Below are 25981 nucleotides of genomic sequence, written 5' to 3' on the forward strand. Positions count from 1 at the left end.
CATTACTACACCGAGCCGCCTGCCATGGTCCCTAGTGTGTCAGGAATAGAAAACATCCCACCCTCGAAAGACCCTGGACCGAAAAAAAAGAAGCAGAGGAAAGGGAAGAAGACACAAGTATATTGTCACTGCCAACAGTCTGAACATGGATTGATGATTCAATGTGACAACAAGGAGTGTGTGAAAAAGTGGTTCCACATTGTTTGTGTCGGACTGAATGAAGCCCCTGATACAGATGACGTGTGGTTTTGTCCTACTTGTCTTGCACACAGTAGATAGAAAAAAATCAAAACCCATGCCAATCGCTATGTGTGCAATACTTTGATTTATGTATGCCTTCTTGCACATGTTATTGCTGCCAAAGGTGTCATGCATGCCTGCCTTAAGTAGTATATAATGCACTGATTGTTTATCTCCTGTCATTTTGAAATGCATTATTTTGTGTGTGTGTGTGTGTGTACAAGGAGAAAATGCTATGTGCACCTGTACTGTCACCTGTTAGCAGGTATTTTTCTTGTATTTGCAATATTTGTTTTCTTATCTGCATGCTGCTGTTTCCCACTTTGTGCAATATTTTACATGTGACATGCTGACCTTACATAAAGTGATTCAGCTGAGTGTTAAACAGTGTGTACCGTGTCATTAAATTCAAAATGTACTTAAAAGTACCAAAAGTAGAAAGTACTACTCTTTATGCAGAATGTCCCATTTCACAAGTTCATAATGTATACAAATCTTTTTTTAAATGGCAGATCTACAAGCTCACAATGCATCGCATTGGGAGCTTGTAGATCGGCTATTTTCAAATGGCCAAAATATATATAGGGCTGAAGTGGTTAATGTATGTTTTGTGATAAATCAGCAAAGTAACTAAAGCTGTCAAATAATTGTTGTGGAGTAAAAGTACAATATTTCCCTCTGAAGTAAAATTATTGAAAATGGGGAAATACTCCAGTAAAGTAAAACATCCTCAGAAGTGTACTTAAGTACAGTACTTGAGTAAATGTACTTAGTTACTTTACACCACTGATAGAGTAACTATCCAAGAAGAGGTAGACCTCGTTGCTTTAGAATGTTTATGCTGAAAAGTAACAGTTTTGGCCATAATGAGGTTTCCGCCCGATTCCAGTGGGGCAAGGCAGCCTACTGTAAGTCTTAAACAAAATATATAAAACAACCCTAACAGTGGGATAAAATCAATAGAGTATGTATGCACATGCGTCACTTTTCCACCGGGACATCTGAAATACATTTTATACCCATATCCTCAGACAGATGTAGTGTCTGCTTATGGACACTAGATGGCGTCCAAACAGCAGTTTTTAGTCTTTTTAGTCAGTCTGTCCAAAAAGAGGGTTAAACACTCAATCAAACATACCCCAAACACACATACACGAAACGTCTTTTTAAAAGCTGTTTATTTAAGATTATTTAAAATGATTAAGCAACAAAAACAGAACGATTGATGGAGTAATAACCAAGAATTAAACATGACTAAAATACAATAATTATGGGTCATCAACCATCTGTAATCACAAAGAGACACAAGACACAACAAGATTTGAAAACAAAGGCGAATTTCTGTGGTTGGCTACAACAGAATGGGTGATGGGGTGCTAATGTTGTAATGTTGATTTTTTTGTTTTTTTCCCCTGGGGGAGCAGAGTTTTCCAGACCGGGCCATGGCCCCATTGGCCTCTATGACGATACGCCCTTGGACACAAGACACAATTAAGGGAACATCTTTATGTATCAGCTAACCCCGGGCCGACCCCGGGCGACCCCGGGCCGGGGTCGCCGTTACCCGCAGCGGTAAGGGGTGTATTTTTGGGACGAGCGTTCCTCTGGATCATGTATACTGCGTCTCAACCCATTGAGCTAACAGTTGGATGACAAATATAGCCTTCCTGGTAGTTTTCAGTTGATCTTCTGGAAGCCAGTCTGCAAAGGAAAGAATCATAGGAAAGACATCAATGGGATTTGAACTCATGGCCTCTGGATCATGAATACTGCGTCTCAACCCATTGAGCTAACAGATGGCTGACAAGTACAGCCTTCCTGGTAGTTTTCAGTTGATCTTCTGGAAGCCAGTCTGCAAAGGAAAGAATCATAGGAAAGACATCAATGGGATTTGAACTCATGGCCTCTGGATCATGTATACAGCGTCTCAACCCATTGAGCTAACAGTTGGATGACAAATATAGCCTTCCTGGTGCTTTGACTTGAACAACAAACAAGACAAATAACTTTAAAAAAAATGTGTTACAGCATAAATATAAATCTTTTTCATGGGGGGCCCTGACACTACATCTTTTCACATTGGGGTCCACTGCCCAAATACATGTCAATTTGGGGGGTTGACAACAAAAGGTTTCAGAACCACAGATTCCAAGGAAACAGCTGTAGGTGAATGGATAGAGTCACTGACTAGTGAGCCGCAGGTAACAGGTTCAAGCCTCAGCTACAACAGTAAGTCAGGATGTCAAATCAAATAGGTATTATTAGGAGTGAAATGGTTGAGTTTCTTCACCCCAACTGCACATGACAGCAGTTTTATATCAGTTTACATGTACGTTATTTTCAGTGATGAAGACAAACCGCACAGACGTTCACTGTACTTTAGTACATTTTGTATACTTATGACTCTGAGTAGAGTATAGCCTGACTTAAACAAACAAATAACAACTTAGTATAGTCAGATTATTTTTTACACAACTTCCATTTTGTAATCAAACTACCGAAACGAAAGTGTAGAGGCCAAAATCGTCCCCCAAAAAACCTGTTAGGAGTACGTTTCAGGCAATTTAGAGTTGATTGGTAATTTTCGTTTCGGTAAAAATTATTTTACCGAAACGAAAGTTAAATCCGAAAAAATCACTAAGTGTGGAGGCCAAAATCGTCCCCCCAAAAACCTGTTAGGAGTACGTTTCAGGCAATTTAGAGTTCAGGATGTGCAGGGTCAGCTGTGCACATCCCAGTAAGCAAGGTAAATATCAGGAGAAGACTAACAGACCATGTGTCTGTATATACAACAGAGTTGGTGGCGATAATCATAGCCTTACAATGGATAGAAGAAAAAGCAATAAACAACACAGTCATAGCGTCAGATAGCTTCTCAGCATTAGAGAGCGTAAGATCAGGGAGATCTGCATGCCGAATGGACCTTATAAATGAAATATATATGATTTTGTTTAGAGCAGAAAAGAAAGGAATAACAACACAATTCCTGTGGGTCCCAGCTCATGCTGGTGTGGAGGGGAATGAGCATGCAGACAGCCTGGCCAAACAAACACTAAGATTTAGACAGATAGACATGAAGGTACCATTAAGTAAGAGTGAAGTTAAACCAATGATCAGGGCCTATACACAGTCAGTGTGGCAGGAATACTGGGATGAGGGGGAGGTTGGAAGACACATGTACAACATCCAAAAGCAGGTCGGTACTGAGAGGGCGGTGGGCTGGAAGAGGAAGGAGGAGAGTATCATCACACGGTTGAGAATAGGACATACAGGGCTGAATGATTCACTACATAGAATAGGGAAGCACCCGACAGGGAAATGTACAGAGTGTGACGAACAAGAAACAGTAGAACATGTACTTCTCCAATGTGGGAAGTACAACAGTGAGAGGAATCAATTATATCAGGAGTTGGAAAAGGGGAAACATCATGATTTAACACTGTCAGGTCTCTTAGGGAAAGCAGCAGGGAAAGTATACGATAACATCATTAGATACACAAGAGAAACCCAGTTAGTCAATAGAATATAGAGTTTTGTTTTTATTTTTTTGGTTTACTGTACATGTCCAGTTCACAATCCAGTCCAGCTGGTGGCGGTAATGCTCCTTAAATGGTTGCCAACTGCCAAAAAACACGAAAGAAGAAGAAGAAGAAGATTGGGTTTGGAGGTCGTTTTGCTTGTTTCTTTCACGAGACTTGGCAACATTGGTTTTGCTTAGCGGTCTCACAAGACGTGGCAACCCCTGGACAACTGAACAGAAGAGACTATAAAGAACAGAATTGCAAAAAACATTCATTCTGAACTCAGTACACTGCATAGGTGAGTGATAAAGGATACATTATTTGAAGGAGATGTTTATTTGTGTTGACATAAAGTTAGTTGGTCATGTACTAGTTAGCATTAGCCAACTAGCTACCAGCTAGCTTCTGCCCAAACACAAAGTACTGGTGTTCAATGTTTTTTACTGGTGGACCGTAACGAAGTACAATCACTTGAGTTTAAATATTTTTTTTTAAATACTTTAACAATAAAATGATCTTTTATATGTGTAATGTTTAATCTGGAGTTAAAACTTTACATAACCTTGTGAAATGTTTGATTAATGTATTCTTTTTTTCTTTTTTTTTTGAACGACCTGTACCAGCAAAACCCACAAAGAACAATAATAATGGTGCTATCAGATCAAACACCACAGGTAATTATTCATTGATTGTTTCGTGAGTTTTAACTGTAACTTGCCTTAAAAACAATATATCTAGCTATTCCTCACCACTAGTAAGACATCATTATTCACCTTTCCTTGAGTTGGGCCATGTGTTGAATATATTGTTTAAATCAATCAGTAGCCTATTTACATTTATTTACAGCTCTCTTCTAGGTGTTGTCTAGAAGTGGCAAACTGCTGACTTTTGTCACATTGTATCTATGTATCTATCTATCTATCTATCTGGCTATTCCACGACAATGACTGCAACTCCTTGCAATTATTTGTGGAGCAGTTACTCTGCTCTTTTCCTTATGATAGTAGGCCTAAGGTCTAGATAATCTGGATGGTAAAGTGCTGAGAATATAGCATCTCCTATCTGTCATATTATTAATAGATGTTAGGATGTGGGTCTATGTCAAAAGCTGTGGAAGGAGGCTAAGGTTATTCCTATAAGTATTTTACCTGTTTTGAGAAAAATCATGGAAAAGTTGGTGCATTCACAAATTCAAGCTTATTTTGTTTTAAACAAGCTTGCAACATATTCTCAACATGCCTATAGAGCTGGTCACTCTACTTTTACTGCTTTGATACAGCTGACTGATGACTGGCTTAAAGCTATAGATAACTCCATGCTGGTGGGAGCTGTGCTGTTAGATTTGTTTGTTATTTTGTCCTTTTTATTTTGGGAGTATTGTCATATTCGTTAATTACAATAATATACATCTGGCCTAATTATCTTCCCCAGGTGAATCACTGCCCAGTGCCCATAGCTAAGACAGTTTTGACAGCCCCTCTACACACCTCAACACCAGGTACATTTAAATGCTATGTTAATTGATTTAAGCCAAAAAATTACAGCAAGTATCGGTGTTAATGTCCAAACAAAACCTTAAGAGTTTTCTAATTCCTTTATTTATTTTTCTGTGGTAGATCTTGACAAAACTCCGGTCAGCCGTAAAAGACTGTCAGTGAAAAGATGGTCGGGGCTCCCGAAAATTCTCTCGCAGAAGCACTGCTGCGCTGAAAATAGCAGATCTACACGCTCACAACGCGTCGCAATGCGACCTGTTGTGAGCTTGTAGATCTGCTATTTTCAATTATTAAGTAGGATTGGGTCAGTTAATTTCACACAAATATATAGTACATTCACCCCCTGATAATGGCATGTAGAAAGTCTACTCCTCGAATATAATATAGCTCACCTTTTCAGCTGTTCTGTCTGAATAATAAACTTGCAGATACAGAATAAAATATTCCAAGAATAACTGTCTGTAGAAGACGAAAGAAGCTCTTAAACCAAAAATCTGCAAGCTTGTATATCAGGTATTTTCACAGAACGTTCACCCAGTTTTCGCAGAATGTGAGCCTATTTACGCCAAATGTTTGCACCTTTTTCACAGAAAAGGGCAGTGAGCCCATTATGACAGGCCCAGAATAGGGACGCTAGGGTTCATTTGGTTAATATCCGGTCATGACATCGAACCCCTTTTCCACTCAGGTTTTACCCCAGTCCTGTGATCAAGATGGACTCTTACCCAGAGGCCCTGCATGTGCCCTCAAACAGCAGTGGAGGAGCACCCTCGGGTGTCAGGGGCCGCAAGGAGGCGAGGGGTCATACGAGTTCCCTGACCACCAACCAGCGGCGGTCCCTGAGCACCTCCCTCGACCGGGCCATCCGAGCAGCTAGAGACATGAAGCATACCTCACGACGCATGGCTCGCTCTCTAGCTAGTGGACTGCACTACCAGGAGCTACTGTCCCAGTCCTGCATCTACTAGTCCCATGTTACCATCTCAAACGATATACAAGTTTCTGACGCTGTTGGTCAGAAACCTCTCTATATTCTAACTTTTTGTGCTTTTTCATAAATCAATGCCCTACTTGATCATACTACAGCGTCACACAAAAGTATCAAAAGTTTGCGTCGCGTTTCGAGCTTTTTTTTTGTGCTATTTTTGGAAAGTAACAGTTTTGGACATATGAGGTTTCCACCCGACAGAGACGATATATATTGAATGTTTCAAAATAAACAGCCAAATATAAACATCCTACAGATGGAAGCTTGCACAACAAAGAATTTCACCTACTTTTTTTACACTTGCAAACCTGTGATGTGACATTTTAGCTGAAGTTGAGTTGAAGAAAAATATATTGTGGGAGAATATATATTGTCAGTAGCTAAAATATATTTTTGAAAATGGATTTCTAATGACCAAATTATATTTTTTACTACACTTTACACTTGAGTTCCTAAAACAAGCCACTAGAGAAAGTTTTTCAGTTCCAGAACTAAGAGTTGCCATGTCCAGCGTTTAGGATGAAAAAGAATTGGGGGCTGAGCACTGGAGATGGGGACCATAATAATAATGTGCCCATTTTCTAAACATTGTTCATGTAAGGAAAACATCCAATCCGCTTCAGTAATTGCTTGTCTGAATAATTGTAATTCTGTGTCTAGAAACCTAGCGCTGCACCAGTCACTCATGTGAAAGATGTTTACTTGCATCTCTTTCAAAGAACGGTTTACTGTACGGCCAAATGAAAAGGTCATCAGAATTTCAAGCCGGAGATGGAGCCACCATGCAAGGGAAAGGTGTACAAGCTCACAATGCGTCACAGATCTGTGAAGCGTTGTGAGCTTGTAGATTGGCTATTTTAACCATGTGACGCCATTGTACGATATAAATCAGGCGTGAAATTGCTTTTAACCTCAGGATGTGCTTTCTTTATTTGGAGGGCGTATTGAACAAACAATATCCCACTGTAGACTCTTACACAATTTTATATTTATGTTTGTCTGTATTGCAGTTGTTACAATAATGAATTACTCTGTCATCATTTATTTGTGGATCCTTGCAGTGAAGTAGAATCATCTGTATGGGTTCATTTGTTTTTATCTCAGGATTATTATTCTACATCCGTAGCAGATGTTATATTCACCTGTGTATACTGCTGCACGTTGCAGTGGTAGAACTGAAGTCAGTTCTTCATACTAGCCTTCTGCACGCATCAACCGTTTTAAATTGATAATGCATCATTTCTGTCATACAGTGCTTGTCTTAAGGGTCAGGCAACAAAGTATGATTTAAGCCTTAGCTTTTTAACAGTGTTTTGTTGAACAGTTTGGATTTAACAGTTGATTTTTCAAACCAACGATGAAAGAATAGATAATCGCTGCTATGCTGTGCTGGAAATGATGCGATGCTGACAGGCCTCAGAATGATTTTGTTCTTTAAATTATTGGTAACGTAGTTGTAAATGTTTTTTTTTTTGTTAATTAAATGTGAGTTTACTCAGTGTTAGTTATTGTACAACACTATTCTTTTTAACACTACAGGTATAATTGGCTGAACATCACTCCTTTGTTGTCCCAGTTGAACTGGGCCACGCCATTTAGACTTACTATGATTCGAAATGTTCACTCCGTATAAATTACATTTTGACAAAATCATAACCTGAATTACAAGATGATTTAACATAAATTGTTATACATGAATACAGCAAAAGCTAATAAATCAAGCATGTCATCGGAACCTGAACTAATATTAGATTAATTTAATCTAGGATTTAATGTTTATTTTCCTATAATTTGCTTTTTGATTTATTGTTGATCATTGCATGTAAGAGTGTGTTGTGTTTTGTATTTCCAAAATTTATATTTTGGGCTTTTTCCTAACCAGATTATTTTCTACCTTTGTACAATGGTTGATTTTCTTACACTTGTGTTCATGAATATTTTGTAGTTTTAGTTTCTATTGTTCCTTGAGAGCCAAAAAAAAAAAAATGTATTTATCTCTGCCAGATAAAGCCTGGATTATGTTTTCTGAGTACTTTTTTGGCACCAGGTTTACAATTCCTGACATAGACACAGAGAGAGAGAGGCGATTTCCTAATTAAGGGGTCTTTTAAGTGGAATTCATAATTAATAATGTGCCTGCCCCATAGATAAGGATGATGATGATGATAACAATGATGGAATATACTTAAACCGATTTCATCTTGGTTGAGTGTCTTGCTCAAGGACATCTCGACACATTGTCAGGGCTGGGATTCCAACCTTTACCCATTCAGCTTTCAGCCAATATGATGATTCTTAAACATTTTCATGTCAAGTCCCCAAATTAATATGTATTTGGCAGAGGACCCCCAAAATCACAAATTGAGCAAATGTCACACTATACTAGGCTACATCAATAAAAATATGCCAAGTCTACGGTGGATTTTTATGACATTAGCTCATTAAACATTGATAAACTACATGAACACACTGATGTAAATAAATTTGATTACATAAGGCCTGTTCGCCGTTACCCGCAGCGGTAAGGGGTGTGTTTTTGGGACGAGCGTTCCGCAAAAAAAGATAAGCAAACTCAGAAACAGGCTAATGACTAGCCTCAGTTAACAGGCTGAACCCGCTGAGGCTGCGTAATGCTATCTACAAAGATGGTTAATTTATCAAGATACGCACGGTCTCCTACGTCACGCAGAAACGGGAGGTAAACTGGAGTTGCGTATCTTGATTTATTAACCATCTTTGTAGATAGCATTACGCAGCCTCAGCGGGTTCAGCCTGTTAACTGAGGCTAGTCATTAGCCTGTTTCTGAGTTTGCTTATCTTTTTTTGCGGAACGCTCGTCCCCAAAAAAACACCCCCACAGTTTTGGCCATAATGAGGTTTCCGCCCGACAGACAATATATTTATATTTATATTGTACATGCAAAATTGCTGCTATATGAAAACGTATTGTTACTGCACTGTTTCTTATTTTTATTTTCATTTGTAATAAAATGTCACTGACATCACAAGGTATTCTTCATTTTACGTATGGTCCCAGTATATTATTAATTCATATCAGTCACTGTATTCCAGTGGGACATGGCAGCCTACTGTAAGTCTTAAACAAATATATATAAAACAACCCTAACAGTGGGATAAAATCAATAGAGAGTAAGCACATGCGTCACTTTTCCACCGGGAGATCTGAAATACATTTTACACCCATATCCTCAGACAGATGTAGTGTCTGCTGATGGACACTAGATGGCGTCCAAACAGCAGTTTTTAGTCTTTTTAGTCAGTCTGTCCAAAAAGAGGGTTAAACACTCAATCAAACATACCCCAAACACACATACACGAAACTTCTTTTTAAAAGCTGTTTATTTAAGATGTGACGGATGTCAACACAACAATCTGAAGGGAACAACAAACGCTTCAGTTAAAATAAGGTGACCGTTATTTAAAATGATTAAGCAACAAAAACAGAACAATTGATGGAGTAATAACCCAATAATTAAACATGACTAAATACAATAATTGGTCATCAACCAACTGTAATCACAAAGAGACACAAGACACAATTAAGGGAACATCTTTATGTATCAGCTAACAGTATGGAAACTGTATAAGGCTATAAATATGATTTGTAATCAAACTGAACAATTTATTCAGTTAAATACAAAAATGTACCAGTCTGGTATTCACACTGTCACAAAATAATATATTTAGAGATTAAGCATCATTAGAATAATCTCATTGCGTTTATATACAAATGATAAATTATCAATACAAATAATCAGTTTTCTTCCCCTACATATTCATAATCACACAGGGAAATATGTTTGTCACAGTCAAGTCCTGACAGTAGTACTGTATATCTGTGCTGTCGGGCAGAAACCAGCTGTGTCCAAAATATTAAGTAATTGGTTCGACTCAAGACCCAATAGAGTCTTGAGTCGAACCAATTACTCCCGCGGAGACATTAAATTTCTCTTTTGGGCCTTGAGTCTTGGGACTCAAGGGCCAAAAGAGAAATTTGATGTCTCCCTGGATCTAATTGGTTCGACTCAAGACTCTTTTGGGTCTTGAGACTTGGGACTCAAGACTCAAATCCTGGAAATCAAATCCTGGAAATGGCAAATCAGCATGTGTCTGTCTCCCTGGGGTCTAGTTCTGTAATAGGGATAGACTCCTGTGTTCTTGGCTGTTGCTGACAATAAGCCCACTTGTAAAGTGCATGAGCCAAATGGCTTTAATTAATTTGGTGGAATGACCCATCACTGTGATTTTTTTAAATTTTATATTTAATGATATGATATACTATATTTAATAAATACCCTTTGTTTTGCCGTTTTCAAAAAGTTTTTTTCACAGAATCAAACGTTTTATGGTCATGATTCACCAGGATCCTGGATAGCTTGATTCTAGGCTTAAATTAATTTATATAAATATCTTTGTAAAAGTCAATGGGAAAAATGCATTGAGTATTTACTTCCTGCACCAGGAAGTGGGCGGGAACTGCGACGCTCTAGCTCCCACAGTGTCAGAACTAAGGGTACGCCGTACCCCCCCCGTACCCCCTACAGCTCAACCCTGATCATTTTGAATGTATTTCTGTAAAACCTTAGCTGGACGGACATAACCCCCCACCTTTACCTCTCAGGAAACAAGTGCAAAGCCTGCGCTTCGCCTCAGGGAGGCAGTATAACTTCTATATCCAGTGAACAAAACAGCTTATGCAGACATTAGCTTTAATATTTACCGTTTTAAAGATATCAAAACATGCAAGACATGCTTAAGATACTTTATAAAGAATGTATTTAGTAATTTGAAGGTCCAACGTCACAGTGAAGTTCTCAGTCAACTCAGGTCTTTCAATACTGTCTCTGGCAAGAAGAGCAACCACAAAACTTCTAGTGATAATGAGATGATATAATACAAAGCACAACTGTTCCAGTCAAATTGAGATTTGTCAACAACTATGTGAACAAACCAAATAGAAATTGAACTCCAAAATTACATCCATTTGACTCAGTAATTTGAAGAGAAAGTACAAGTTGACAATTCAAAATACATTTCATCTTTATTAAATGTTGACAATCAACACAACATACGGTACATATACTTGCCAAGGTACATTATTTACAGTATTAAAAAGTAACAAGAAGTGCAACAATGCTGGTGGACTGATTTACGATTGCATAAAGTTTACTTATAAGTACATTTGGTAGGCTAACTACCACAACAGTACCTGATCAACGTGGTCTTAAAAGTACAAACCAATTTAAAATAAAATTGATCCTCCTAAAATATTTTAATCAAGATGTTCCACCACATTACATAATGCTCAAATGTCAAAGTCAGAGCATAGCATTTTTATAATTGAAATCTCTGAGCACACACATGCAAACATTGTCACATGAATTGATAACTAGAGGAATAATGCTACCTAAGATATTTCTGGTTCCTTAGGCTGGTTTAGTACAGCAAATAATTTGGGAGTAATCGCCACAAGAAAAGTAGTTTTGACCACCTTTAACAATCTACAAACCCAACCTGAGAAGAACTGCATGCTAAAATATGAAAAATATGAAATCGCATTTGAAACAGATTATTCACATAATTACATAAACCTGGCATGTTTGGTGCCACTCTGTATTGTAAAAGCCATTTAGGCTAATCTGTGTGGATTTACAGCTGTATGTTTCACTCAAATGCCCAAATATATATCGGCATCATAGTTGGACAATCATTTGTATTCTTAAACACGGTAGGAAAAATTAAAGGCTTTGCTTAAAAAGGACTGCATCAGACCTCTTTTCCCTTCCTGTGCGGTTGATGTTACCAAAAAGCTATTCTCAGTGGAGGGGGGGGGCGTATTATTGATTCAATTATGATGTACGGAGACCTTGTTGCAATTCCAGCCTAAGCATTTCCAGGGAGCACGCTAAGTGACAAAGTGATAATGCCATAATGGTGTCAAATAATTGAGCCTTGAGCCAAAGGAGGACGCCATGTGACAATGAAATACAAGCAACCAAAGTTTAAGAGCAAAATGAGGCATGGAGACGAGTTCAATGATATACCAAGTTATACCAAGTTCCTGAGTTTCCTCTGCATTTAAAATCAAGAAGAAACCCAAGACTGAAGATCATCTTAAGTTTTAGAACAATCTTTCTTTTCTGTGTTTCCAGTGTTTCCATAACTAACTATAACAAAATTATGACATCAGATGAAGATAGGTTTGGGATTCAAGAGCACTTTCACAAGCTATTCAGCTTGGCAACGTTAAACCTTTTGGCTTCAAAATTAAAAAGAGAGTTGGGGTGCAAGTAACAGTAGTAGCAGGCAACTGTAGTACAGTATATTATTGATAGAAGCAGTAGTATTCTGAAGCCCAGCTCAGTTACTTGATAAAAAGTATCTACTCAGTCATCACAGAAGACTAGTGACTGAAACTATGATGAAATCACAGATATCCAAGGAGACCTTAACTTCTATGTGAACAGACCAGGATAGGAGCTTGGTTCAGGATTCAAGACCTCTCTGCCGTTCCTTTAGCAAGGTTTCACTTATCAAGCAGGGCAGCCAGCAGAGCAGGGTAGTTTGGAGTTCCCCAGCCTGTAACAGGGTCCCATGATGGTGCAGCACAGAAACCCTTCCCCTGAACCTTTTCATCCAGACAGCTCAGGTGACAGCCCTCAGTCACCTGTGAATGAGGAAACATAATTCACAGTTCAGTATAATTTAAATAAAACACTAAATTATGAAATCGCATAAGTAAAGGTCCTTACACACCGGGGCGATTTTTTCGTGCGAATAATGAGTTTTTTTTAAAAACCTTATAAAGTCAATGGCTCCGTACATAGAGCGAAAAAGCGTCTTTTAATTATTCAGAACGAGTCAGAATTTTGCGTATATTCGCCGGTATGTAAGGATCTTAAGACTTCTTATGCGTGTACACACACACACACACACACACAAAAAAAAGGTCGAAATATGACCTCCAACACAAAATGATGTGTTGTGTATGCCCGTGACATCAAATGTGTCATTTGGGCAGGTTGTTTCTCGTCAATGGGTGTACATTTCGTATGCACAATGATGCGAATCGACGGCAAGGGTGTTTTCTTTTAAATGTAACAGTATAGTAAAAAAATATGATACAGTATTCAGTAGGTGTGCCTCCAATAGGAATCATATTGTAACCCCAAACTGTGTGTTAAAGCCCTTTTCATTGAGTTACACTAGGAATCATCTCTTAAACCCCAACAGTGGTAAAGCCATTCCCATTGGGCTACAGTAGGCAAGTAGAAAGTAGCAGAAAGTATAATAATTACATCAAAGAGGGCTTGTCCCTTCAACTGGTAGAGGCGAGGGTTGAGGAAGCCCAGCACAGGTAGGCCTTTCAGAAGGCGTTGATCGTTAATCAGAGACAACATTCCTCCAACCACAGGGGTTGATGCCTGGAAGGAGCGGTAGTAGACAGAGTGATTTGAAAATATTACAACAATTCCAATTCTTATGGTAAAGCCATGCTTTAACCCATTAAGACCATCCGTGTAATTTTTTTATTTGAGCTAAAAAGCATTATTTTACACTATGTAGCGCGGGACCGAGTGCCGCGCTACGAGCTTGCATACGATTTCACGATTTAAAAAAAATATCAGATATACAAGCTCGTAGCACGGCACTCTGTGCCGCGCTATGAGCTTGTATATCTGATATTTTGAATGTGCAAATCTTTGAATATATATTGTTTTAAAGCGAAAATCTTTTACTCAAATCTTTGCTTCTGGGGGTCCCTGGAACAACATATTTTGAGATGGGGGTCCGCAGCCAAATACTATACATTTTGGGGTCCTTGACATTAAAAAGTTTGAGAATCACTGATATAGCAATTCTTTTTCAAAAAACTGTTGGGATTTTAGAAGACATTTTGTAGAATCGGAACCTCAGGTCTTAATGAAATAATATAACATCCAAAATATGACAGACGATATGTCACCCAAAATACATAAAAGTATGCTACTTACTGAGGTCCCAGAGACCCAGGGGACGGGTACTCTGTTACTGACCACCCAGTAGTTATCAGACAGAGCAGCCAGATCTGGATAGGCCCTTCCACTTGTGTTGAAGTAGGTCTGTGGTGGTAGGCCGGCTGCTGTGGCCTTCAGGTAACTGTTCACTGCACTGGCCTATGGGAGAACATGGACACATACAAACACACTTAACCACTTTCATCCTGGCGTGCATATTTTGGCCATGACAAAAATTGCGAGTGTGTGCTGGGAGCAGGGGTGCAATGCTCATGGGACGGCCCTGCACGCCGTCAGACAGACAGAACCGTACCTGGTAGTCTGGCATCTTGAAGATGTTGCTGAAACCTCCTCCACTAATGTAATCTGTCACTTCGTAAGTCAGTTTAAATGGGTTCTTGAAAGAAGTTCCTCCAACCGTGGTCACATATGGACTGGGAGGACATGGAGAGATAATCAGGTTATTATTAGAGAATGACATCCTGACCCAATCACTTTTACATGACGTCGCTGTCGGATGGAAACCTTGTATGTCCAACACAGTTGAATCCAGTTTAGTTATTTAATCACAAGCTCTTGTGATACTTTTCATTGGTTCAATATTTATTTAACCCATAGGCAGACTTAACCACTTTCAATTTAAACAGGGCTAGGTTAAACCTTTTTTTAAACCTTTTCTTTTTTAATAGTAAAATTAGATCTACAAGCTCACAATGCTTCACACATTGAGATCTTGTGGATCGGCTAGTTCTGCTCATCTCCATATGGCTGTATCTCCATGTTTCAACATAAAAAGTTGAAATATGGAGATACGAGGTTCCTGTCCGACAGCAACGATGAACACTTTTCAATTGTAGGCTGTTTTTGCCCCTTTTTAACTTCCAGTCTTGATGCTTTACCTAGAGGCAGGGAAGCTTGGCCTGAAGGAGTTCTCTCCTTTGGTCAAATGTCTGCAGCCAGCGCCGCTGTCACCTACATGAGATTAAAGTAAATAAAACATTAGGCAAAAGCTTCCAGAACACTGGTTTCACCATATACAATTTAGCTTATAGCTCTATAGTAGTCATTGCTATAGAATGTTTGTTTAGTAACAGAGGTTAAATCCCTCTCCACCTCTTTAGTAAACAGAAACAATATCTTTTGGTGGGACACAATTTCATTCAATCTGGAGAGAGAACCCATTTATCAGATTCAATTTTATTATATAGGGTTTTAGCCAAATTGTGTCTGTTCATGTTTTTGTTTAATCACTTCCACTCATTTAACCTGTATCCTGTATGAATTCCCTCACCTGACTGGATGCAATTGGTATCCTGACCTAATTCCCCCCCCCCCCCCCCCCCCCCGTTTACTAAAGCCAAGGGCTTGAGAGATGGGGAGACCCCTGTAATTTCTCAATGCTTTAATGTATATACACACACATTTATTCTGTCGAGTTAAAACATTCTTCAGCTTTATGTAAGGCAGTTTATTTGATCATTGCTTTATAGACTGATAAACGTAGTGTTGTGTTCATGCTACAGTTCAGATAATAAGCTGACATGAAGAACATAGTGGCTCCGTGGATACTTGTCTTTGTTACCAAGGAGACAATCGGTTTCCTTACAACAGTGCTTCCCAAACATGTTTATAGCTCGCAAGAAAATACCCTTATTTTAACGTTTCCTAAGAAATTACGATTTCCCCCACAAAAACAAAGTAGAACTTTAAAAAAAAAAAAAAAGTAGAGCCAGGCGAGGTGGTAAAAATCCTCCAGATGGAGGACGGTGGACGAGTACTTGATGGAAAATGTGGGCTGTGTACCGTTTTCCCAAAGACTAACCTGAAGCGAAGAGCAAGGAGACGCCCCTGACTCCAGCCTTCATGAACTCAGTGTTAATGCGTGTCATGTACGCCGCAGACAGGCTGTCTTCATCATCGCCATAGCTGATGGTGTGTACCCAGGGCAAGTCAGACATGTTGCTGAGCAGAATCATCCACTGGAGGAAAGGCTCCTGGGACTCATGACGACCTAGAGGATAAGGGAACAAGACAAAAAACTAATATACACTGCAGAAGTTTAACCACTAAGCCCCATTTTATACTTTAGAAGATCTACACAAATAGCCAATCTATAAACTCACAACACATTGTGAGCTTGTAGGTCTGCTATTTGAGCCATTTTGGAACATTTTTGCTAATAAGAACATGGCAAAAATAAGGACACCGTATTGAAAGTGAGGCATGACCAAAACCTGTACTTATGGGATGTGAATTTCTCCAACATAAACGGTGAGCTACTGTATAGGAAACAATGTGCTCAACCCTACTGAATAATGCATAGTTCAGCACATGAGTGCTAGCACTTCAAAGGCATGTATCCATGGAAAAAGACTGCACACCACAACTTATAACTGAATATTTAGTCTGTATTGCCATTATGCTGAGTTGATAATCTACTGTAATAAACACAAACCTACTTACCAGGGTTTGTGAAAACCCATGTGGAGATGTTTGCCCCTGTACTCATGATGTATTCTACATCCAGGCTAGCCTCCAGACCAGCCTTGCCTGCTCCCTGGGTGCCCACAACCCGATCCACTTTGGACAGGTGCTGGAAGCTCCTGCCAAACATGCTCATGAACTCAGCCAGGTCTGCAGGGTGGTAGTACTGCTCCAGGAACTGGAAATTAACATCAATTCATTAACATTAAATAACTATACCAGTGGTCTGGCATGTTTAGCCCAATGACTACCACTCACAGCATACTTGACGGTGATCAACCATTTTCTAAAGCATTTTGTTTCATTTTTGAGGAAGTGTCTGTATTACACAGATTTCAGTACCGTTTGAAAATCATCAGTCTTTCTCAAGGATGTGTAATTCCATTTTAACGCATTGATAGAGAATTCTAGCCAAATGTAGTACCAGGAAAAACACTGACTCAAATGCCCATGACTCATTAACACCAACTCAAATGACCATGACTCATTACACTGCACTGATGTAGTGTAATCTCATATCTCATATCTGCTTGCCTTTTGTTTTGCTCAGTTTAACAAGTAGTATTAACATTTTTCAAAATCTACCGGGGTGGAAAAAGCAGCTAAGAAATCCAAAGTGACAGAGATGCGTTCCCGGTCTTAATGGGTTAAAGTGCAGGGGAAATGCAGACATGCAGTACCTGAGCTACAGCCTGGCTGTTGTTGTGTCCTGATCCCACATCAGCTGCAGTCAAGTTGTAGCGGGCTCTCAAAATGGCAGGAGTCACACCAAGGTGCAGCCCTGGCTTAGAGTGCTTGTGCCTCCTATTGGATAAGGCTGTGCTGAGGTCCTGTCCTTTGGGTGGGAAGCGATGAACCCCTCCAACTGTATGAAGTTTTGAAAAATGTACAGAAATCTGATTATTAAATCATGTTTGAAGCTACAATCTGTAAGTTGTATGTTCGCCGTCTCCCTATCCCGATGGAACCTCGCATCACCAGTCTTTCCACCTCGGAAGAAAGCCTGGTATTCGTTATTAAATGGTGTGATCCGTTTCACAATGGTGTGTAACCGTGTGATCCGGTCTAGGCCACAACTAATTTCTTTTTTTTTATAGCTTCCGGAGCTGCTTTGTTTTGGTTCCCCTTGTTTGTTTCCCCAATCCATATTTAAATGCTGAATCGATTACAAAAGGTAGACAGACGCTAAATAGTCTCCGGAAAGTACACTCACATTTATTTTGTATAATAAAAATAAAAATAAGCTAAACTACGCCGCATCAAGGATTTTATTAGGTAGGCCCTAAAATGACAATGCCAGTAATCGCGGCCGGAGTTATTTGGGGGTGAGGCATATAGGGTCGCTTGCTTCCGCTCCCGACCGGATCACACACCCGAAAAAGGTCCCAGGCTAATCCCAATGAGAGAAGCAATTGGTGTAAAATGGATTTGTATAGCACCTTTACCCAAAGCGCTTTACAATATACATTACATTCACACACACCCCAACACATCGACGGCGGAGGAAACCAGGCAATACACTAACTAACCTGCTCATAGGGAGCATTTAGGGGTTCAGCGTCTTGCTCAAGGACACTGCAACACTAAAGGGGAGCCGTGGATCAAACCGGGAACCTTTCGCTACCGCCGAGTTGCTACCTCTCCCAATGTCTGGACAGCTGTCTGATTCAAATGTCACACCTGACACTGGGGTTGAAATTTCTCAACGAAAGAGTAGGGAGACCAACTCTAACAACTGTACATATATATATATATGCCAGTTATTATATTTTATTAACAACAGTGGTTCTCAACCTTTTCTGGAGCAGGGCCCACTTGAAAATCTCAAAATCATTCGTGGCCCACCCATCTGACCACTTAACGCGGCAGCATTTTCAGGACCAATGGAACTAACGTGGTATACTTTAAGCTCCGATTTATCGTCATCACAATGAAAATTTCTTCAAGGTTTTAAAGACAGAAAAAAGTAAAAGTCATGAACTTTTTTACATTATTTTGTTACACTGTATTATCATTCAAATCTATTTTTTTTGCCAGTTATTTGGGGGCCCACTTGTAATATCCACAGGCCCCACAGGTTGACAATCACTGCTTTACAACACTGTACCTCTTCGTTAAAATTATGTTTCATTCATGAAAATGCAAGACAAGTGCTTACCAAAGTCAAGATGCTGATGAACAGCATCAGGTACGGAGTATGGAGACGATGACCTCACCACAGACTGACCATCCCTGACGTAGCGGTGGAACTTACTGCCTGGAAGCAGCGTCTCTGCGACCCTGAAACGGGACAAACAGAACCACATAACAAATCAACTATTTATGTACACCCAAGAGGATCAGTTTAACACATTCAATAATATATACGGATACAGATCAACACTTGAATTAATAATTCAAGTCTATTTGTGGTCTCATTCTATTTCAAGGTTAGCCATCACAGGTTAAATACGGTCACAGTCCTACAGGTGGGAGGCTGGGAGCGTCAGGAGTTTTTATTGAGTGATCCAATGTATTGTGGCAAGTTGAGGAACATCAATTAAATGCAGAAGATAGCGGTTTCCGAGTCAAATCACTGAAAGGGGAACTACCTCACATGACAGATTGCACATTTTCGCACACTGAGGAAATTAAGCAGAAAACATTTTGTACTTAACAAAATCAGTCAGCTGTCACTGCTTTTATTGTGGTTCTTGTGTAAGCAAAAATACATGTATGTTTAAGGTTATGCACTTACTCTGCACTCATGGTACACTGTAGGAAGTCCTGAGTGTGAATAGTCAGGCAGTTTGTAACCCCATGACTCTGTAGCCAATTATGTATCATCTTCTGAGTCAAGTCAGATGGACGCACAAGGGAAGCGACTTCATTTAAGCTCCGGTGCTTGCCTGTGGAGGACACATTTTAAAGTGAATTTAATTTAGTCATTGTGCTCTCCCAACAGTTAAAGTAAAGGACAAGGGCAGGTGTTTTTCACCTCTGAATTAACTGGGGCAGGATGATAAACGAGTTCAGGTATAGTGGAATAGCACAGCTGTTGTGCTGTGTGGAAGTGGGTCAACACAAGAGAATAAGTATGCCTCATCAGCATATACATGTACAAACTTTTAACACATTAAGTCCTGAGGCCGATTCTTCGAATGCCTTCTAAAATCAGTAGTCCTCACACTTTCAAGATTTAAAAAAAAAATCTAAAATAGCAGATGCACAAGCTTGCAGCGCAGCATATCTGTTTTTTTTGAATAGCCAACTCTAAAATAAATCCCGGTTTTAATGGGTTAAAGTTATAGTCTCATCAATGAGACAAAGAGGTGCTTGCTATTTGTGGGAGAACTTTGTAAAAACAGAGGGAAACGAACATTTTCATAAGTCAAAGCCTCACAACCCAGATCTGGAAATCAAAATAATAGTGCCAGAATCAGTAGTGCCAAGAGTCCCAGTTGTGTTCAATGTTTAGTTGGTTCATATTCACACGTACTGACTGAAGAATTTTGAGGATTATTGCTCAACAATGCTGTTTCTCTTTTTTCACCCAAGATGTGCTTTAGAAAAAGCAACGGCGAAAGGGCAGAGTCCTACCATACAGTGGGGATTCTGGGTCCGATGCCAATCGGAGTGTTTTTTCCAGCAGGTCAACATTCTTCTGCTTCAGGGCAAAGGTCAACTCCAGCTCCTCTAAGGGGCTGACTCGGCCCACATGAGTCCATTCCTCTGGTACCCTAAAGGAAAGGGAAGCCATTTCTAAGTAACATCTTTATTCCAATATCAGACTCCATCTACCCCATATCTCTAAAACAAACCTCAAAATGACTCAAAATGTTAGGATAGTTTCAGTGCATAGGTAGGAGTCCACACATGCTATTACTGGATCCATTTTCCAGACAGAGAGCAAAATTATTTGGTTAACAGTTCCCCTCTAATTTGCTCGAGACCACTAAATCAAACTAAATCTGTGTTTGTGGAAATATTTTTCAAGAAACTGGGCCTTTGCGATTACACACATTAAAAAAACATCGCATGGTTTTCACCAGGAGAGGCAAGATGAGAAACTGAATAATACTAGAAGGGGTTTGCTTACAGGACATCTTGATCAGCCTCAAGGTATCCACTCCAAACCAACTTGGTGCATATCAGGACGGTGGTAAAGGTCAGCCTGCAAGCCACATGAATAAAACAACAAATAAGCAATCAATAAAAACAACTCGCACACGCACAGCCACACAATCTGTAAATCACCTAACTAACGCGTAAACATTATTTTCTTCAAAGCAGGAAGTGTTTATATCTTCAAGGTTATGACAGCTAAAAAGCCTTTGTGTGATTTAAGTAGGTCAAATCTATACCACACACACAAATGCACGCTCATACTGCTGTGTCACCTTCATGTTAGCGCGACTCAAAGTTAAAACAGTTCATTTTACAAATACTTCTATACTTCTGTATATTTAAGCCATAACTCGTAACAAAAACACAAACCACGACGAGTGATACATTCCAAGGATATAATTGCAGCAAATCCAGCGATGTAAAATACATGTAAAACACACATTTTAGGAAAAACCACAGAGGAACAAGTTCTATCTAAATATTTGCTATATTAAGTCATTAAAGAACACTCACAGGGTTCTCATTATATTCCATGCGCTGCCCGCTTATCCAAGCTGTTGAAGTCAGGCAAACAAGCCTGATATAGAGGTATGGTCACATGACAGCATGGCCGACATGAATCACGTGACAAGCAAAGAGCTCTCTGGTTCGTGTGAGGTTTTTTAGTTTAGTTTTTTTGTGGCTGTTTTGTGTGGCTGTGATTGGTCTAGGACTAAGTCTAGCGTGCACTCTTGTGTTTAAAAAAAAAAGAAAGAAAAAAAAGACACATAATAATATTGAAATGCTGAAAGTTAATTCAATTACAGTGGGTTCCCTTGATTTTATTGGAGGGAGGTGTGCGGTAATAGTTTGGGGGTTAACGTTGTTAAAAGGGGGCAGAGAAAGCAGGAGTGAGGAAGAACAAAGCAAGACAGGGGCTGCTTTGTTTTTGCTGGAGACAGCTTTTGTTGTTTTTGTCAAAAGGACAGTTTAATGCACACCTTTTTTTGCCTCCGTCAGCCGTATTAATATTAATTAATAGGAAATAAAGTTCAACTCAACCTTATTTCTTTGTCTGGATCTGAAATTCAGATTCTGAATCATTCTTTTTGTAATTTAGCCGACGTCTGGGCTGCTGGTGTGGGTGACCCTGTTGAATATCTCTGCCGATCTAGTATACGTTTATTCGTTATTCCATTTAATTTCTAACCATGACACCAACCCTCACAAACTCGATACAAATTGAATAACTTGTCCAAGTAAATAAATCATCCAACACCTATCACACAAGTTTGCTGTGAAATAAAACACGGTTAGAGAGTGCATTGTGCTTACGAAAAGTTGAGCATTCAGATTCCATTTAACTTTATTATTCCATAATAATTATAAATAATAATTCCATTATTATTTATTTTAAAACATTCAATCCTCAAAGTAAAAATGCTCCTCCTCTCGACTTTTACTCGACTCTGAATGTCTGAACTCCCAGACAAGGAAGGTGTCATTTTCTGGTAGAAAAGAAAGTATCAGGTTAACATGGCTCATTTTACAGTTTGTGTATCATATGTAGAATTGCAGTCTGATGAGATGAGTTTGACATCAGAGATATAATGTCAAACTCATTATATCAGAAATAAAATAAAGGATTGCTTTATTTAAATCAGAACATGTGTACTTGTGTGTTCTCCCCTTTGTCATTGTTGCAATGGTTCATGACACACTCACTATATTGCACCCGATCTACTATGAATCACCCCATTCAATGGAAAGGAATTGCTCCAAGACCCTCAGACGTAGGATGGGAGTCGTAGGATGGACAGGCGTCTGGCTGTCTTAATATTAAGTTGTTGTTCATCTTAGGGTGTCCTTGTGTACAATTCTCGGTTCCATAAACAAGTTGTTCCTTCGATATCATAGGACATGTGTATGGTTTTATCTGTGACAGGATGACAGCTGACAGAGTCATTTAGTGACAATATCCCGGTCATACAGGTCATCTTACACAGATAGTCAGATACAGGTCATTTGACATTTAATCAAAAAGTGTTGACCAAGACAGGTTTTTACTGATTGGAAACATATGGAGCCAGCACCAGATAGCAAATATGGAGCCAGCTACATGGCCTTGGTAGAGAAAGTATAGTAGAGTTACAAAAAGCATGTTTAAAAGACTGAAGTACAGGTCCAAAAAGACATCACTATATTAATTTGACTGGTTAGATCGATATTTCTAGATCATATCAAGCTGGTCCACAAAACATATCCATCACACACTATAATGCATTTCATTTTTTAATTTAGCAGTGAATATAATAGCCTGTCCTATTACAACTATAATAGTATAATACACTGTGCACGCACGTACACGCACGCATGCACGCACGCACGCACGCACGCACGCACGCACGCACGCACGCACGCACGCACACACACACTTGCTTGCTTGTGGTTGTCCATCATGTCCGATGATGACCATCTTCTCCTATTTGTGAGTCCTCTGGTGGCTGAATAGTCCGATCCTGGACACACACACACACACACACACACACACACACACACACACACACACACACACACACACACACACACACACTTGTGTGTCTAACTTATTACTGAATTAGTTAGTGCAACCTGAATTTAATCAAACACAAAGCCTCTTGTCTTTTTAATTGTAGTTAAAAAACAAATTCTAATTAAGGTGCCCACGCGTCCAGGTGCCCACATGCCTCTAGTGCCCAGTTGTCCAAGTGCCCACCTCTCTAGGTGCCCAGTTATCTCCACCCCTAAGTGCTCACTCGTCCAGGTGCCCACATGTCCCTAGTGTCCTCTGTCCAGATGGTTTTGCTGTGGGGACCACCCTGGCGGTCCCGACCTACAGGTTGTCTGAAGTAGAGTGACATCACAGTTCCCAGTGATGTCATCACCTGACGCTGCTCTTTAAGGCTGTGTGTTGTGTTCTGCAGGGAAACTGATTATTCTGTTTTACTGACTGACTGACTGACTGACTGACTGACTGAGGAGATTGAAGTGCAGTATCTACAGTAAAGACAGTGAAGCAGTTACTCAACAACAGAGAATGGAGAAACAGGGACTGGAGAAACAAGGCTTGGAGGAGGTTCTGGTACCGATGAAGACATCAGTGCAGGGCAACCCCGCCCCCGTGAGGCAGACGTGGACCCGACAGCTGGACTTCATCATGACTTGCATGGGCTTTGCCGTGGGCCTGGGCAACGTGTGGCGCTTCCCCTACCTTGTCTACAAGAATGGCGGAGGAGTGTTTCTGATCCCCTACGTGCTGCTTGTGTTCCTGGCGGGCATTCCGATCTTCTTTCTGGAGATAGCCATGGGTCAGTTCATGAAGGCGGGAGGCGTCAACGCATGGAACATCGCTCCTCTGTTTAGCGGTCTGGGTTACTCCTCCATGGTGCTTGTGTTTCTTTTCAACACCAATTACATCGTCATCATAGCGTGGTCGTTATACTACTTTATCGTATCCTTGTCCTCTACATTCAGCTGGTCCCCCCTCCCCTGGAGCACCTGCGGCAATGATTGGAACACGGCGAGGTGTGTGGAGGATTTTAGCCAGGGCAAATGTCTGATGAACAGCACCTTGGGGAGGAACATCCCCTTCCCTCCCAACGTGACTTGCGAGGACCTCGCTCGTAACGCACGATCGCCCGTTACAGAGTTCTGGGAGAACAAGGTGCTGAACATCTCCGGCGGTTTGGATCAGCCCGGTGCGCTGAGCTGGGAGCTGGCGTTGTGTCTGCTGGCTGTTTGGGTCATCGTGTATTTCTGCGTATGGAAAGGAGTCGAGTCCACTGGCAAGGTCGCGTATTTCACTGCAACCTTCCCCTATGTGATTCTCATCATCTTGTTAGGCAAAGGACTCACGCTTCGCGGAGCTCACGACGGCATTGTGTACTACCTCAACCCCGACTGGTCCAAACTGGGCGAGGCACGAATGTGGATCGACGCTGCGTCTCAGATCTTCTTCTCCTATTCCATAGGATTGGGAGCCTTGAGCGCTCTGGGCAGCTATAACCGGTTCAACTACGACTGCTACAGAGACGCCTACATTCTGTCCCTGATAAACAGCGGAACCAGCTTCTTGGCCGGGTTCGTTGTCTTTGCCATACTGGGATTCATGGCCACCGAACAGGGAGTGAGTATCAACGAGGTGGCCGAGTCAGGCCCGGGGCTGGCGTTCATAGCATACCCCAAAGCTGTGACTATGATGCCTGGAGCGCCCATCTGGGGCACGTTGTTCTTCTTCATGCTGCTGCTGCTGGGAGTGGGCAGCCAGTTTGCGGCCGTCGAAGGGTTTGTAACGGGGATGCTGGACATGCTTCCAAGGAGATTCGACCATCGCTACCGGCGGGAGATCGTTGTGGCACTGTACAGTTTACTGTGCTTCATAATCGGCCTTTCCATGATAACACAAGGGGGTATGTATGTGTTCCAGCTATATGACTACTATGCCGTCACTGGAATTACGTTGCTCTGGCAAGCATCATGGCAATGTATAGTGGTGTCCTGGGTCTATGGAGCTGATCGCTTCATGGATGACATCGCTCGCATGATCGGCTACAGACCGCGGCTGACATGGTGTATGAAATGCTGTTGGTCCTTCCTCAGCCCCTGCATCTGTGTGGGCGTCTTCTTATTTTACCTGATTAACTACGAGCCCTTGACCTACAACAAAACGTACGTGTATCCGTGGTGGGGTGAGATGATCGGCTGGTGCCTTTCTCTGTCCTCGATGCTCTGTGGACCTGCTATCCTGCTCTACAAGCTCTGCCGTGCCGAAGGTACGTTGAAGAAGCGCTGGGTCAGTCTGACCGCTCCTGTGTGGGGTCCTCATCATCTGGAGGACATGTCTCCAGACACGGACATGAAGTCTCTGCCGTCTCTGTCCCGGGGGACAGAGGACAAGATAGCATTGTCTGGGATTGATGACGAGAGTGTTGTTTAGGGCCGACTACGCAATAGCATTGTGTGTGTGCGTGTGTGTGTGTGTGTGTCCCCGATAATGTACTGTAATAGCTGCTATAGTATTGGAAGGAAGCATTAAGAGTACCGTGCAAATGGAGTGCCATTCCCTTTGAAATGGTTAGAATGAAATACAATAGAACAATTTGAACACAA

The 25981-nt window shown here is 40.7% G+C and overlaps 2 protein-coding genes and 1 long non-coding RNA gene across 4 annotated transcripts; 2 read left to right on the top strand and 1 right to left on the bottom strand.

Moving 5' to 3' along the window:
- Positions 1-3952: 3952 nt before the first annotated feature.
- Positions 3953-7976, top strand: LOC311036662. Of its 2 annotated transcripts, none has more exons than XR_014599874.1 (4): positions 3953-4059; positions 4385-4435; positions 5193-5259; positions 5946-7976. It is a non-coding gene; the product is annotated as an uncharacterized lncRNA (long non-coding RNA). The 2 variants fall into 2 exon arrangements; XR_014599875.1 differs by lacking the exon at positions 5946-7976 and adding an exon at positions 5378-5485.
- Positions 7977-11288: 3312 nt separating this feature from the next.
- Positions 11289-21450, bottom strand: tpp1 (tripeptidyl peptidase I). The gene is made up of 13 exons (XM_084044139.1): positions 21368-21450; positions 20826-20900; positions 20327-20466; positions 19485-19635; positions 18906-19027; positions 17428-17612; positions 16727-16925; positions 16086-16274; positions 15163-15235; positions 14577-14697; positions 14261-14422; positions 13565-13690; positions 11289-12933 (listed from the first exon to the last, which is right to left on the bottom strand). Exons 1-13 carry the CDS (start codon positions 21376-21378, stop codon positions 12793-12795), a joined length of 1695 nt encoding a protein of 564 aa, XP_083900265.1. The 5' UTR covers positions 21379-21450; the 3' UTR covers positions 11289-12792.
- Positions 21451-23909: 2459 nt separating this feature from the next.
- LOC311036080 (sodium- and chloride-dependent creatine transporter 1-like) lies at positions 23910-25808 on the top strand (the record flags this gene model as incomplete). The annotated part of the gene is made up of 1 exon (XM_084044604.1): positions 23910-25808. The coding sequence occupies one exon, from the start codon at positions 23910-23912 to the stop codon at positions 25806-25808; it is 1899 nt and encodes a 632-aa protein (XP_083900730.1).
- Between the last annotated feature and the right edge of the window lie 173 nt (positions 25809-25981).

This window comes from Gymnoscopelus microlampas (assembly GCF_963454915.1).
Source record: "Gymnoscopelus microlampas genome assembly, chromosome: 20".
Classification (NCBI taxonomy): domain Eukaryota; kingdom Metazoa; phylum Chordata; class Actinopteri; order Myctophiformes; family Myctophidae; genus Gymnoscopelus; species Gymnoscopelus microlampas.

Coding starts and splice junctions, on each gene's coding strand:
- tpp1 (XM_084044139.1), bottom strand. Junction 19,028..19,484: donor CAGTGTACCATGAGTGCAGA/GTAAGTGCATAA, acceptor GTCCCGTTTCAG/GGTCGCAGAGACGCTGCTTC. Junction 16,275..16,726: donor ATGGGTTTTCACAAACCCTG/GTAAGTAGGTTT, acceptor CTTATCCTCTAG/GTCGTCATGAGTCCCAGGAG.